The sequence below is a fragment of the Ascidia mentula genome, chromosome 7, assembly GCF_947561715.1.
Source record: "Ascidia mentula chromosome 7, kaAscMent1.1, whole genome shotgun sequence".
Lineage (NCBI taxonomy): Eukaryota > Metazoa > Chordata > Ascidiacea > Phlebobranchia > Ascidiidae > Ascidia > Ascidia mentula.
Window position 1 is genome coordinate 3,298,509 of NC_138572.1, and position 15,141 is coordinate 3,313,649.

The 15,141-nt window shown below is 38.5% G+C and overlaps 1 protein-coding gene across 1 annotated transcript in view; it reads left to right on the top strand.

The window, feature by feature from the left end:
• The window catches only part of LOC145909021 (uncharacterized), a 43,869-nt gene that overhangs the window by 23,599 nt on the left and 5,129 nt on the right, over positions 1–15,141 (top strand). Inside the window, exons 73-129 of the mRNA XM_082996343.1 lie at positions 19–126; positions 200–307; positions 480–584; positions 655–876; positions 1,007–1,111; positions 1,187–1,306; positions 1,487–1,594; positions 1,652–1,756; positions 1,990–2,181; positions 2,425–2,547; positions 2,632–2,736; positions 2,951–3,070; positions 3,198–3,305; positions 3,446–3,556; positions 3,661–3,765; positions 3,835–3,939; positions 4,146–4,256; positions 4,314–4,418; positions 4,622–4,741; positions 4,821–4,928; positions 5,130–5,237; positions 5,350–5,457; positions 5,559–5,663; positions 5,727–5,834; positions 5,998–6,099; positions 6,249–6,436; positions 6,970–7,117; positions 7,207–7,311; positions 7,372–7,476; positions 7,593–7,700; positions 7,776–7,880; positions 8,218–8,331; positions 8,784–8,888; positions 9,032–9,139; positions 9,530–9,637; positions 9,709–9,798; positions 9,921–10,046; positions 10,228–10,335; positions 10,405–10,500; positions 10,560–10,688; positions 10,756–10,860; positions 10,927–11,136; positions 11,282–11,389; positions 11,462–11,566; positions 11,632–11,735; positions 11,929–12,031; positions 12,282–12,491; positions 12,744–12,873; positions 12,944–13,038; positions 13,136–13,240; positions 13,304–13,387; positions 13,457–13,582; positions 13,854–13,958; positions 14,021–14,218; positions 14,336–14,443; positions 14,791–14,898; positions 14,984–15,079. Coding sequence (XP_082852469.1) covers positions 19–126; positions 200–307; positions 480–584; positions 655–876; positions 1,007–1,111; positions 1,187–1,306; positions 1,487–1,594; positions 1,652–1,756; positions 1,990–2,181; positions 2,425–2,547; positions 2,632–2,736; positions 2,951–3,070; positions 3,198–3,305; positions 3,446–3,556; positions 3,661–3,765; positions 3,835–3,939; positions 4,146–4,256; positions 4,314–4,418; positions 4,622–4,741; positions 4,821–4,928; positions 5,130–5,237; positions 5,350–5,457; positions 5,559–5,663; positions 5,727–5,834; positions 5,998–6,099; positions 6,249–6,436; positions 6,970–7,117; positions 7,207–7,311; positions 7,372–7,476; positions 7,593–7,700; positions 7,776–7,880; positions 8,218–8,331; positions 8,784–8,888; positions 9,032–9,139; positions 9,530–9,637; positions 9,709–9,798; positions 9,921–10,046; positions 10,228–10,335; positions 10,405–10,500; positions 10,560–10,688; positions 10,756–10,860; positions 10,927–11,136; positions 11,282–11,389; positions 11,462–11,566; positions 11,632–11,735; positions 11,929–12,031; positions 12,282–12,491; positions 12,744–12,873; positions 12,944–13,038; positions 13,136–13,240; positions 13,304–13,387; positions 13,457–13,582; positions 13,854–13,958; positions 14,021–14,218; positions 14,336–14,443; positions 14,791–14,898; positions 14,984–15,079 — 6,768 coding nt within the window. The remainder of the gene's footprint in view (positions 1–18; positions 127–199; positions 308–479; positions 585–654; positions 877–1,006; positions 1,112–1,186; positions 1,307–1,486; positions 1,595–1,651; positions 1,757–1,989; positions 2,182–2,424; positions 2,548–2,631; positions 2,737–2,950; positions 3,071–3,197; positions 3,306–3,445; positions 3,557–3,660; positions 3,766–3,834; positions 3,940–4,145; positions 4,257–4,313; positions 4,419–4,621; positions 4,742–4,820; positions 4,929–5,129; positions 5,238–5,349; positions 5,458–5,558; positions 5,664–5,726; positions 5,835–5,997; positions 6,100–6,248; positions 6,437–6,969; positions 7,118–7,206; positions 7,312–7,371; positions 7,477–7,592; positions 7,701–7,775; positions 7,881–8,217; positions 8,332–8,783; positions 8,889–9,031; positions 9,140–9,529; positions 9,638–9,708; positions 9,799–9,920; positions 10,047–10,227; positions 10,336–10,404; positions 10,501–10,559; positions 10,689–10,755; positions 10,861–10,926; positions 11,137–11,281; positions 11,390–11,461; positions 11,567–11,631; positions 11,736–11,928; positions 12,032–12,281; positions 12,492–12,743; positions 12,874–12,943; positions 13,039–13,135; positions 13,241–13,303; positions 13,388–13,456; positions 13,583–13,853; positions 13,959–14,020; positions 14,219–14,335; positions 14,444–14,790; positions 14,899–14,983; positions 15,080–15,141) is intronic.

Here is a 15,141-nt window from a genome sequence, read left to right on the forward strand (position 1 = left end):
GTGTTTGTTTCATTTTAGAGGAAATACAAGGAGGATTATATGTCGGATCGCGATCTAATTTATTTCCCAGTTCACCTCACCGCGGGTTACGAGGCAGCTGTCAAAGCAAACAAAGTCCAAAGTGATGTATGTTGTATCTTATTCTTACCTTTGAATTGAGGGTCCTTCAAGTTTATTTATTTTTATTTATCTATTCCAGGCGGTTTATAAGTCCAAACACGAACAGGAGAAAAAATCAAACCGGTTCAATCCTGTTCAGACTGAAGGCTATGAAGCAGCCAAGCAAAGAAGCGAGACCATTTGTGACGTATGTAATACGTAATGCATGACACCAATTTTATTTGACAAGTGTCTTTTTGATGAAAGACATGACACCGAATGAACTGCAAAGACCAGTTTATAGCTTTTTACAGCGTACACTTTGCAAATTGACTGTATTGCAAACATTCCCACCTCTAACCTGCCTTGCTATTTTGCAGAAAAACTATAAAAAAGACTTGGGGAAGTTATCGAGCGATCTCACATCAGTAGCAGACTCTGTTGAAGCAGAACATTTGAAGGGGATGAGATTCCTGATGAGTAACGTACGTATTCCACAATTGCAACGCAATTAATCCAAACCCTGAATCCAAATACACTGTTTATGACTTTCAGAAAGCTTACACTGAACAGGCCAAAAAGAGACTGGACAAATACAACATTAATGCCGACGTCATAGAAATTGCGCACGCCCTTGCAACTGCCCCCCTTTCCTCCATTCCTGCTTATCACAAGCATTTCGAGAAAGAAGTGAAAGGGAAAGGCGTGTCGGGAACTGGCATCGAATTTTATCCGGATCATGTAAAAGCATTGGAAAATTCGAAAATCTCCAGCAAGGTACGTAGTTTTGGTGGACTTATACCTCGTCACATTTACAAATGGTAAAACAGTAGTTTACTAAACTACACGTAAATCGTGCAACCAGGCTGAAATTAGAACTAAGCTAAACCTAATCTTATCTGTCCAGAATGAGTACAAGAAGGCCAATGAGAAGGTGATCCATCAATACACAATGCCAGTTGACACACCAGAACTAAACAGAGCCAAGGAATCGGCAATTAATGCCAGCGATGTAAGTATTATTTCAAACGTAAAACTGCATGACACGTATACATCATTACATATCCGTTATCTTGAACATTTGCAGTTGCATTACACTAAGCAACGCAAGGAGGCCATTGATAACTACCGTGGATTCCAAACCATGGACAGTAAGAACCACCCGGTAGTTCAACGTGGCATCAAGGCAGCGGAACTCATTTCGGAGGTACATAAGGAAATTCTACAACCTTATCTAAAGCTTCCCGAACATTTAAAACAGTTCAAACTTCGATCTGAATATTTTGTACTGAAAAAGGAATAGAAAAAATAAATAGGCTGCAATTTGCGAGTCCTGTAATCATTTACCACTCAATAGCTGCTTTACCTCAAGTGTGTATGAATGCAGCAAAAGTACAAGGAAGAATATATGGAAGATCGCAACATCATCTATTATCCTGTGCATTTGACTCCGGGTTATGAAGCAGCCGTCAAGGCTAGTCAATACATCAACGGGGTAAGCGCTAAATTACCTAAACCTTTTCAGTAAAATTAATATGTATTGGTTTCACAGCCCAGCTACCAAAAAGCGTATAAACGCGACCTGGGTGATTTTCGTTATGATGTCACAAAAACCGACGGCTACAAAACACAACAGGAGATGTCAAAGTTGGCTGACGTAAGTACATTGGATCTTACGCTTTATAAGTTAATACTTCCTCAAAACGTTTTGTAATCAATAGTTTGCCATATCTTTTTCACAGTACCAAACAGTTGATGACGCCATAAAGACACTGCGCGAAAGTTGGTGTATTGCCACATTTGGCCAGTTTGGGCCCCGCATTTCATAAGACTGGCCCTGATTGGAGAGATTATCACTTTCACATTACTCATAATTTTGTGATTTCTCAGCACGAATACAAGACCGATCCGTCCACACACAAGTTCACTCAATCGAATGACGGTCCAGATATGGACAGAGCTCGGAAAGTGAAGCCATTGGTGAGTTACTGGTTTTACAAGGATCAAGCCAAGAAGATGCTCGACAAATATCACATCGATGTCGCCGATCAACGCATCGTTCATGCTCTTCACAGTAATCAGGTACAAATTCTTTTTTTTTTGATTTAACAGAGCAGACTGAGCAGTTTGTTACAGACCATTTTACAGATCAAGTTCAAAATTTGTAGTTTCTATTTAAAAGATTCTTTTTAACTGGTTCGTAACATCTTGGGGGGAACAGTTTAGTTGTGTTCCTGTAAAATCACTATCCGCTGTCGAAATTTGTATACGTTTTCCAACGCCTCCATTATTGTATTGTTTACAGTGTGTGTGCCTTGTTTGTAGCTCTATTCGGAAAACAAATATCGTCAGCAATTCGAGAAAGACAAAGGAAAGTCTCGAAACGAAAACCTCGACAGCTACCCTGGCTACAAACATGCCATCCAAGTGGGAAAAAACATCAGTCAGGTATAGCCGTTAACTTTATAAGGCCCTAATTAAATTCCCTTTTCCTCATATCCAGACTTTGACAGTCTTTTACCTTGTTTTCAGAACCAATACAGCAAGGAATCGAACGACCGAAAGAACGAATACACAATACCCGCTGATATGCCTTCCATTAAACACGCCAAAGCTGTGGATGAAATGATCAGTAATGTTAGTGTAACCGACCGAGATAATCTTTAGCAACCTATAGTTTTTGCTGATTAAAAAAACAATTGGGAAAACCACTCTTTAATTAACCTAACGTACAAATCACATACACTTATGGCCATTTATGGATATTGTGATAAGCCTTGTTTCTGCGCCATAGTCGCTAAGAATTAAGTGCAAACCAAAGAAGAAATTGCTTATTTACATCTTTTGACAGAACGAGTACACAAAATCACGCAAAGAAACTATCGACAACTTCAGGGGTTTTCAAACCATGGACAGCAAGCGCCACCCAGTGGTGCAGCGCGGAATAAAAGCTGCTGATCTGATATCCGAGGTATAGCAATTATTTTACCTTATTCACGACTGTTATCCAACAGCAAGAAATAGTTTATTTTAATTTTCTAAGAAATGTGTCTTTGCAAAACCAAACCGACAGTAATGATGTTTGATTGTCTTTTTAGCGCAAATACAAGGCAGATTACATGGAAGAAAGAAACATAATCTACTATCCTGTTCATCTTACCGAGGGTTATGAGATTGCTGTCAAGTCGGGCAAATATGCCAGTGACGTAAGCAGTGTGTTTTATACCGCATACCTATTTTATTTACTCGTTACATGAAGAATGATATCTTCACACAAGTGCTTATTTTAGCATAGTTGCTCAATGACGTGACATGTGAAAACCTGAGTGCTCTTTTCTATACTTAGGCTGACTACAGAAAGTGGTACAACAAAAACGTTCGCGGCAGGGGGAACTTCCCGGTTAACGTCACACCAGGTTACAAGCAATCACAGGAAGTTGCGCCATTCCAAAGCGACGTAAGTGTGTAATTATAAAATTGATCAAAGTCAATTATGGCAAAATTCAATACGTTTTTTTTAACATGCAAATAGCGATTAAAACATTGAGGGATTTTTTGCAGGCTTTGTACAAGAAAGGTCTGGAGAAAAGCATGACCGAGTTCACGCCTGTGGCGGATGCGAATGAAATGCAACACTTGAAGATCGTGCAGCCGTGGCTCAGTCAGGTAACAATTGACTTCTATCAACTGTTGTGAAGAATGCGGTTGTCACATGCCGGAAATTGATACTTTCAGAGCAAGTATAAAAAGAAAGCTAAAGAATTGATGGGCAAATATCATCTTGACGTCGAGGTCCCAGAAATTGCTCACGCTCTCTTTGTATCGAACATGCGTTCCCCGGTAAGTAATGTTATAATAACGTACAGCAAAAATTTGATTTATCATAAATTATGTTGCAAATGACAATGAATATCTGGAAACTAATTTGGTTCTATATTTTCTATATGTAGCACTGTTTTACACATATACTGTAAAATGTATTTTTTCTTTGAGGAGGTGAAACCCCAAAGATCACATTCATTGCAATATATTATTTTCCACTGTAGGCCGCGTACAAAAAGGCATATGAAAAAGAACTGAAAGGTTTGGGAGTAAAGGACTTGGAAAAATCACCTTACATTGAACAACCATTAAAAGCAACCAAGATTCTTAGTCAGGTAAGAGATAAAAAGTTTGTTACAAAGTAAAGTTTCCATGTAACAATCTCTTTTCAGAACGAGTATAAAAAGAAGGCCGCTGGAGACAAGCAACTTTACACGATGGGCATTGAAGCAAACGACATACAACAAGCTTTGATAGCCGATAAGCTCGCCAGTGATGTAAGTGTATACAAAAATATCATCTTTCCTGAATACCTCCTGAATTCAGATCATTTAACATTGAGTACAAAATTGAATTTCGTTTGGCCGCTAATGTCCGTCTTTTCGTTTCACCAAAAAAGGCCTAACAAAAGATTTCGTGCATGCCCTCGGTTCGAAAATGGATTTCTTTTTTCGTTCCTTACAAGCTTTTTGTGTTTTAGATTGAGTACAAAAAAGGTGGCCGCGAGGCAGTTGCTTCATGTCAATCTTATTCCAAGCTCTCGTGTGACGACATACCCCGTTATAAGAAGTTGAGAGATGCTGCAGCCAATAACAGCGATGTACGCAAAAAATGTTGCATTTATTTTTTTTATCGTGGGCTTCGTGTTTTAACCAAGGTTATTTAAAACAATTAACAAGGTCAAGTACAAGGAGGAATACAATGATATGAAGAAATACATCTATTTTCCCTATCACATTACACCAGAGTACGAGAGCAAATCTGATTCCAGCAAGATCCTGAGTGCGGTAAGTCGTTGCCATTACAAACTTTGGTGGTTTCTCATTAGTTTCTTTCTATACTTAAAGAAGGGTCTGTCCTGGTATTTTACATTTAACACACAAGGAAACACTTTGTCTCGGCGCACTGAATTAAATCACCCTTGTGCTGGCATCATCGGCGTCTACGCAAAAAATTCGCGGACACTATTTTACCTTTATATTTCACAGCCTTTCTACACCAAAACTGGTAGAGACAACATGAGCAAACAAAACTTCAAATACCATGAAATACCAGGTTATCTGATGAACAAAGAACTACAAGAGCTCATGAGCGTGGTAAGCTCCGTTTATCCAAGGTGTTTTGTTCTCAAGTTCTAAACAGCGTACCTTATAGCTCAATGAATACGATAAAACCGTGATAAGATTACATTTGAAGTTGTTGCTTTAGCACAAACTCCAAAAGGAAAAAGAGGAAATGCAAGCACGCGGTTACCACATGTCCCCTCATGACTTCCACAATGAACACGTGAAGGAAGTGCAGAAACGCATCAGCAACGTAAGCAAACTGTTATGAAGTGGATTGGAACTTTGATTTTGCTTTTAAACCAATTTTGAAACTAAGGTTTTATTGCTAATTACGTTGTATTACCTTTATAGAACTTGTACAAAGCGGCTGCTCTACAAGTCATGGACAAATACAACATCACAGCGGATTTGCCAGAAATCAAGCAAGCTTTACAAACCAGCAAGCTCGTCAGCAACGTAAGCAAGGATGATAAACTTTAAACATTTTTATCATTGCTCATTGTCGTGTATTTCCCGCAGAAAATTTACAAAGAAGAATATCTCAATGAGAAGGGAAGTGGAATGAAATATTCGCCGGACATTCCCGCATTCAAACTTGCAAGGGATGTGAAAACGTTGGCCAGCGATGTAAGTTAAGATTCCACACTGTAAACAAACTCTCCACTTACTCTTCAACACAACACAATTCCAAATGCGTATTTTGCAGTTTGAGAGAGATTTCCTCAGTAAATTCAAAATTTTGCCATTAGTGTCGGTGCCCTATTTGTATGTTTTCGCGTGTGTTCTACAGAAACTATACAAAGATGATGCAAACCAAGCTCTTCACCAATACTCAGAAGTGGAGGATACTCACGTGACTCATGCAAAGGCAGTATCTCTGCAACAAAGTGACGTACGTACCTTTTCATTTATCGCCCATTTAGGTCTTGGGTAATAAGAAAAATACTTAAATTATGATCTATTTCGTTTCACTTATCTGGTAATTTACTATCAACTTATGTGCTTGTATGCTTTTAAGTTAATTTGGATTTTCTTTGGTAGGTCGAGTATAAGCGCCCTGGCAAAGAAGAGTCCCTCAAGTATAAAGGCTACCAACATCTAAAAGCGTCTGAGCAGCGTGATATTGCACACGCCCGCAAGGTCAACGATCTGTTTTCGCCCGCTAAGTACAGAGAGGAATACAACGAGATCCGCAACATCATCTACTTCCCTGTTCACCTTACGCACGGGTAAGATAACCATACTTGCGCTATTTATGATAAGGATTTGACGAACGAAATGTAAACACCGATAAGATATGACAGGTCGATAGAGTATGAACTTTCTGTTGCTCACTGGTCATTGCTGGCTCGTTTGCTCACTAGTGGTCTTCTGCACGACCAGTAAAGATTGAATTAATTTAAAACGTTTCGGTTAGTCTCCTGATCGGTTCGGCATCGGAACTGAAACATTTAAAAATATGACCCAATGTTTCATTAAGGGGAAGAGAATCTATATTTTGTTTTCAATTACTACCTTAAATAGAAGAAAGTAATCTCATGCCACAATAAAACATAGTGTTGAAAAGATGAGTTTACACTGTTTATCATCCTGGTGTGTAACGGATACTTACACCAAATTAAATTCTGAAAATGGACACATTGGTGTTTTCTATACATAGTGTGTTTCAACAGAAAAACCATTATATCTTACATTTGCCTAAAAAACTTAAGAGTCTGTGTGTATTGGCGCAACTGTTGTTAAAGTATTGCATGATTTGCAGATATGAGTCCGCCATTACAGCGAGCAAACATGCCTCCCCATTTAACTACAAGAAAAACTGGATGAAGAACCGCTACAGGAACAACTTTAAAGTCCATGAAACCGAAGGTTATCAACTCGACAGAGAAATTCAAAAGAAAATCAGTGACGTAAGATAGTTAATTTTGTTGAAATAGAAACTAGGCTTGACAGACCAATGCAAATGATATGATCTCATCATGCTTGCTTTCCTTTGAAGATCGGGTACAAAGCGGAATACCGCAGAAACCTTGGAAAATGTCCGTATGTTACTGAAACTATGGAACGAGCTCATCAAAGGGACATGAAGCATCTGAACAGCGATGTAAGCATGGCGTTAAATTGCGGTCTTTGTGCAAAAAATGTAATGGATATGTTTTTGTAGAAACTCTACCGCCAGAGTGCGCACGAGATCATGGACAAGTATAATTTGATCACTGATGAACCGCGTATGGTAAACGCAGTGGAAACCATGAAGTTGTTCAGCGACGTAAGTATATTTCTCCATAAGCAAGTTGTGTTGTTACGCTGTAGTCTGTGTGATGTTATCCCAGTTAATTCCTGGAATCACCCGGTTTGTAAAGTATGCAAAATTCGAATCTGCAGAAAAAGTACAAGCAAAAGTACGAAGAAGAGAAGGGCAAAGGTGTTGCGAACCTGCTGGAGACGCCGCAGATGAAGCAAGCTTTAGTGTCAAACAAACTAACAAGCGAGGTAACTCTTCTTCTTCAACAAAACAAAAGTGCTTACCTGGTGATTTTATGTTAAATCGCCTTTATTTTTGTTCAGTGGCCGTACAAAGAAGCTGCTAAGAAAGATTTACCCAAAGTCCATATTCCCGAAGATGCGACTAACATTAAACACGCCCAGGAGACTGGAAAGCTTGTCAGCGAGGTAAAACTTCTACAACTGCAATCCATTTTTTATGACACAATCTGTGTATGTTTATTTATAGGGAGTATGAACTTGCATACTAGATAATTTAAACTAACTTCTCTTGATTAGGCACTCTTTTGCAAAAGACTGACTTTTGTATTACAAAAAGTACACTAGCCTCAGGCTGGTCTTTTGCAAAAGAGTGCCTAATCAAGAGAATTTAGTTCGTATGCATAAAAAGACTGATACGGCACGTTTAATAATTACATAATATAAGTAATCACCAAAGATGACATAGCAATAAATAAGTATGGAAGTGATACGGTGTGTCTTTTTAAACCTGAAAAATGTTTAGATTGCCTACAAGAAAGACGCCAAAGAGAATGAACTCCAAGGCTACAAGAAAATCAGCATGAAAGACAATTACACTCTTAACCGTCTTGACAAAATCAAAGACCTCCCATCTGAGGTTCAGCTTTTCGCATGCAGAATGAACGAACTTCTGCTTTCAAAAACTTTGTGTTTGTGTGGTGTGTCATATGCAAACTGATATTCATACTATGTTTTTTTATATCTGGGTTGTTTAAGTTTGAATGTGCATTTCGTTTATCGCAACCTACGCTAGCGACCATTCTGTTCTACATACGATAGTGCGCTGGATCATTTTGCACGCGTTTTCAAAAATCCATGCATGGATATTAATTGTCACATCTTTTTACTGTTTGTCAGTTTTCTGCTTCAGTTTGTGCGTCATACCTGAATGCTTTTGATATTCGCGTGGTTTGTGGTGTGATTTTTTCCTAACTTTTCGTGCTTCTATTTGCTCTTTTCTATACTTCTCTTATATTGTAACTAGTTAAAATGCAGACTAATAACCGAGAAATAGTCTTTTAACAATAGCATTTATAAATATTTCTAAAGGTTCACTACAAGAGGGACTTCTACGAACAAAAGGGTCAGTCCATCCCTGTGGTGGACACTCCTGAAAATGTGAGATTACAAAAACAACAAAAGTTCCAGAGTGACGTAAGTATAACACGTATTCTTACACGTTTAATAGTGCTACGTATTGTCCTTTGTACTTTTATATGGCGTCCAATACCCTGTCGACGTTCTTGTGTATTTCTGTACTTCCGTGCATATCGATAACGCGTTTCACAAAATGTTAGAGCAATTATAAGAAAGATCTGGAGAAGTTTGTCAAAGGCCACGGCCTTACGACAGACAAAACACCGCAACTTCTCCATGCCAAAGATATGGTGTCTCTCCTTAGCGAGGTTCGTTGCAACGCCATGGTGTGGTTTTCTTTTCTCTTTTTCACTTTTGCAAGTTTTGAAGTTTTCTCTTTCAATTTGAAGCATTGTTTTCTCTTCCGTTTTCAAATTTGCTCATTTTTCGTACAACAAGGAATGCTTTTGTATGCGGTGATATGTTCTTCTGAACACAGTTTACAATTATGTTTTTGATTGCCCTTTGAGTTTCCATTTTTGTATGAAAATTCGGTTTGCTGTGTATTAGTTCATGCATGACGGTATGCACTTCATCCCGAATGGCGTGACTCAATACATCAAAGCTTGGAGGTTGGTAAAGTTTACACTTATATGTATGTAGTAGTTCTTTTTTGTGACTATACTTATCCATATAAACGTAAAGGGTGGCTTTTACAGAACAAATATAAAGAGGGTACGAAAGATCAACACGAATGGAAGAGCGGTGAAGCCATTAACACACCCACTGCTGTCAAAGCGAAGGAAACCAATGAACTGACAAGTGACGTGAGTAGCAATGCTTTCGTGGAATTTGTGTAGCATTTCCTTAACATCAATATTATCTGTTGAACTTTTAGTACAAGTACAGAAAAGAGTATGAGAAGGAGAAAGGCCAAGGTTGCAACGTCATCACTCCCGCAATATCGCATGCGCAGGATGTTGGGAAGGTAGATGTCAAAAAAGCTTCTTTTATCAGTGCTACGCTTTGTCCTTTGCATTCTTATACGGCGTTTGATACCTAAATTGAAACTCTAATTGAAATTAAAAATTAACAATGTTTTTTCGTCAGATGGTCAGCGAAAATACATACAAAGAAAAACACAGGGAGGATTCGACTGTTCCTCCTGCTTTCACTGTTCTCCCGTCCACAATGCAGACGCAACATGTGCAGAAAGTCGGCTCGAAAATGAGCGACGTTAGTTTTTCATACATTTATTTGTAGCATGATTAATCATAGGTTTGTCGTGAACAACATTTTACATAAAAAATCTTGTCAATACAATCGACACGGATACTATGGCAAGTTAGGACGAGAACGTAGAAAACATGTTTTTAAGACTTCGTTGCCAGACTAATATCTTTCATTCGTACTGCAGCTTAAATACAAAGAAGAACATATGAAGGAAGACATTGGATGTCCAAGCGAACTCAAGGATTCTGTCATGATACAGCAGAACATTAAAACCACTGAACTTCAAAGCAACGTAAATTTTGCAAAAAAGACTTTTTTTCCTGTACTAGCATCCACTTATACGTATGTTTTCTATACCCAGATCGAGTACAAAAAGCAAGCTGAAGCCGACAGAGAAATAATCAAGGGTTATTTCAAATGCCTCAACGAGACCCCACAAGCCCAGCATGCACAGAAAGTTAGTTTTTTTTTTCACCTAAACCACAAGCACTGCTAAATTCGTTTCAAATTTTCCAGGTTCGAGATATTTTGAGCAACATCAAGTATAAGGAAGCTTACGAAAACGAGAAGGGCATTTTCTTCTACCCATATTTCCTGACACCTCAATATGAGACCCAGGTTAAATCCGGAAAACTACAGAGTCAGGTAGAGTATTGTGTTGACGCTGACAATGTTGTTGCTGATGTCTTACGCTGCTACCTTTTGCCTGTAGTTCCATTACACAAAGAAAGCTGATAAGGAGCGTCACAACTTCCACCTGACCACCGACCAACCCAACTTTAAGCAAGCCAAAGTTGCCACCGAATTGTCGTCTGATGTAAGTATTATAACTTGTTCAAGCTTTGGCATGCTGCTGCTAAACTCGTTGATTTTTTTTGTACAGTTGAAATACCGACAACCACACCAGGGCAAAGGTGCTAAATTCCGGGATGTTAAAGATGTTCCTTCCATTCTGCACTCAAAGAAAATGCAGGATCTCTTCAGCGCCACTCGATACCGAAGCAACTATGAACAAATTAAAGACCGTTACCATTTGGACGTCACTACTCCTCAAATCGAGACTGCAAAGAAAGCTGGACTGCTTCTTAGTGACGTAAATGATAGTGCATAGTGCTGTAGTAAAAACCTAGTGCAATTTTGCGTGCACAAAACTTCTTGTTACCCTAACATTAGTGTTCAGCGACTTAAACAATTTCAGGCATTATAACTTTGTGTCGAATCTGTTCACTTCTTCGCAGGCTGTTTACAAGGAAGAATTTAACAAAGAAAAGAGTCTAGGCTTTCGCACTTACAAAGACTCGCTGGAAATGAAGCATCTACGAAAGTTGCCCGACCAGCAAAGTGACGTAAGTTGTTGAAACGACAAAACTTATTTCCAGGTATACACTCTACTTTAAACCCGATTGGTGTTTTTTTAGACCAAATACAAACAGGACTTGATTCTGTCCCGAGGAAAGGTGATCCAGGTTGATGACACCCCGTGGCTTGCCAATAGCAAACGTGCGCAGAGGTTTATCAGTCAGGTGAGAGGAGAGTTTGGTAATTGGCAAATTCTGGTCAAACAAGAAGCAAAATATATGTTACACAGATCAAGTATGGCAAAGAAAGCGGTCGAAAATTGAAGTGCAAATACCAGCCGGACAAAATTAATAAACACGTGAAGGGAGTTACAGACAGTATCAGCGACATCAGGTAACTTATCATAGTTTCTGAAGATTTTACTCTTGTTTTACGCACATCGCAGTACATTTTCATTGAATAAAAATCCTTAGGTGTCGACAGTTTGTTAAATTATTAAAAAATGACAACTTTTTAACCTGAAACTTTTGCAATTATTAAAAATTGAATTTTCCTGTGTACACCAACTTGTCTGATTTTGTTTCAGATACCACGACGATTACGAAACCTTCTTCAAAGGCAACTTGATCCCACTTCCTGAAACTCCGGAGACAAAGAATGTTCTTAAAAACTCCAAGCTTCTTAGTCAGGTGAAATACCCTGCAGACCTCCATTGTCCTAAAAACTATTTTTTATAATTTAAAGGCCGACAAACTTATTCGTAAAGCTGGAATTGTTTTTCTTTCTTCCAGTTACCATTATTATTAGTTTATTACAATTTTCAATTAAAATATTAGTTGAAAATTATCATCGACTGAAAGCAGTGAATTGTTTTTTTTTAAAGAAGCCGTCATTTTACGACCACCACAGTGTTTTTGCAACCATTTTTATACGATTTAGACCGAATATCAGCAAAAAGCGAAGGAAGGTTTGAAACACTACCTGATTATTCCCGACGATCCCGAATACAAAAGACTGCGTGAAGCCGCAAACTACCACAGTGATATTGTGTACAAGGATGAGGCCAACAAGCAGAAATCCAAGTACACAACCGTACCTGATACCCCGGTTATCCTCAAAGCAAAAGAGTCACAAGTCTTACAAAGCGACGTAAGTATCTGAGCTTAATATCGCTAATCGGTTTCACGTTTGCATTCTAGATAATAGCTATTGATATATTTCTAGTCAACTTGTCAGATAAATTTAATTAAAATGTTAATATCACCATAAAATTACCAAAAGCATCCTACTACTAAACCTTTACTCTACTAAAACACTTTTGATTTAACTTGGCAGCTTTTAACTAGACGCTATATAGCGTAAAATCAACATAGCAAATAATCCTTCATTTGTGTGTGGTAGATTGCATACAAAGGGGAAGCTAAGAAAAAGTTGGCCACGGAGTATCAGCTGCCAGAACAGGGCACTGCAACCATGCAACAACAACGCTACGCTAGTACCCTTGCCAGCGATAAGCAATACAAAGATAAAGGTGCTTGCTGTTGTAAACATGTCTTTGGACATTAGAACACTAATAATTATCACGGAGCGTTGGTAAATAGGTGAAGCTGTAAAGCATGACCCGACAGCCTTCAAGAATCTGAAAGAGACGCGAGAGACGAAACACGCGAAGGATGTCATTAAGCCACTCAATGAGGTAAGAATTATTTACAGTAATACACTTTTTTCCTATCATTATCGGTAAATAGTTGAGGCCAATTGGTACACGTGGTGATTTATACGTGACTTTCCAGATTAAATACAAGGAAAAGGCAAAGAAAGGCCTTTCAAAAATTCACCCAACTGCTGAGGACCCGTGGACAAAGAAGGCAATGGAAACCAACGATAACATCAGTGATGTGAGTTTGGTTGTTCTTTGGTTGGTAAGTGGGTAGCAATAGCTTTTGACCAAATTTCTCTAGATTAAATACAAAGCAAAAGACAAGGACCTTGCCCACAACTACAAACTAAAAGAATCAGACAACTTTATAAAGCATGCTCTAAAGGTAAGTAAACTGTCCGGTTACTGAGTATGTCCTTTAAGCTGTTATTATTACATATGTAACTGTCTTTAGGTGCGAAACAACATAAGTGATGTGAAGTACAAAGAGGACTATTTGGATAGCGTCGGACTTTGTTGGTGCTTGCCGGACGAGAGGGTTTTCCAGCACGCAAGAAAAGTTGCCGACCTTTCCAGTGACGTAAGTCGACCATGAACCTATGAATTAAGTCCTGTGACCTATTTTCCAGGTAAACTAGAATTTGAAAAACAGTAAGGAACTAAGGTGCAAAAAACTTGGAGTTAATTAGTTTAAATAAAAAAGCCAAAGCTAACATAAAATTTCTTACTTTAGTATAAATTTCTTACTTTATTTGAAACGTCTGATTTTGGCTTTTCTATTCAAAGTAACAATCTACCAGTTTAATGATGGTTGGTCTGTTTATTTAACCACTGCTATTTTCCACACGCAGAACAAATACAAACTCGAAGCAAAGAAGCTAAAGGGAAAATATCACATTACCACCGACACTCCAGAATTTGAACGTCTCAAAAAGGTTCAAGATGGCATTAGTCAGGTAAATACAGCGCTAAATATTCGTCCTACCTCCAGCAGCACATAAGCCGTTTGACTTTGCAGAACAAATACAAAGATGGTGTAAAGGATTTTACGATTCTGGAAAGCACTCCAGATATTAAACATGCCACCGATGTATCGTCACTCGTCAGTAAGAACAAATACAAGGAAGCCTTTGAGAAGAGCAAGGGTACCTACACAGTGACTAAAAAGGACAACGCCATTGAACACGCCGTGCAAGTCAACGATATGATTAGTCAGGTAAGTCAAACCCCCTTGGCACCCTTATTGCCATCGTGTATTCACGTGGGCTCTCTTGTTAATTTGCCAATTCAAATCATCATTAATTACATTAAAATTATTCTTTTGTTGTCACAGAACAATTACAAGAAAAAGGCCAAAGACATGCAGAAGAAGGGTTACACGGTTTTGGCAAAAAGACGTGACACTGATCACCAACAAAAAGTGCAACGCAACATCAGCAACGTACGATTGGCGAGACGCTTGTTTTCTGAGTGGATTTTTTCTTTTCATTCAATCGAAGCATGCTTCATTTTGACATTCACGGAACAATTTTGTTTTAGTCAAAAAACTTTTTTTTGTCTAGATGTGTTTTCATTGTGTTTAGTGTTGTGATATTTTGCTTTAATTTTTGTATGGCGTCGTTGGTGTTGTCCATTTTGTTGTGTTCTTTCTATCTTTTGTCCATCATTTTGCATCACCAAATCATCTCGTTTGCTGTGGATATTGCAATGTGGAACAGCACGTTATTGTTCCACGGGCCAGCACTGCCTCATAGATAGCTGTTACCGATTTTATTCGATATCTTACAGGTGGAATACCGCAAGGAGGCCCGTGAAAACGTGGACAAAGATTTTACGGTTATCGACAAACGTCCTGATGTGGAGCATGCCATGTCCACTGCCAAAATGCAAAGCACTGTAAGTAAATTTAAAAGTTATTTGTCATTTAATTACATTGAAGTTCTGAGGGAATAGACAGTGAGACAGCATCGTTATTTTTCAGATCCACTACAAGCAAAAGACGGAAGGCAAGGATATTGAAATGTTGAAAACACCGGGAATGAAACATGCTCTTGGCGCCAACAAACTACAAAGTGATGTATGTCCATCAAATTCGAGTGGCTGAACATTTTAAATCTTGATAAACTGTTGTCTCTTTAA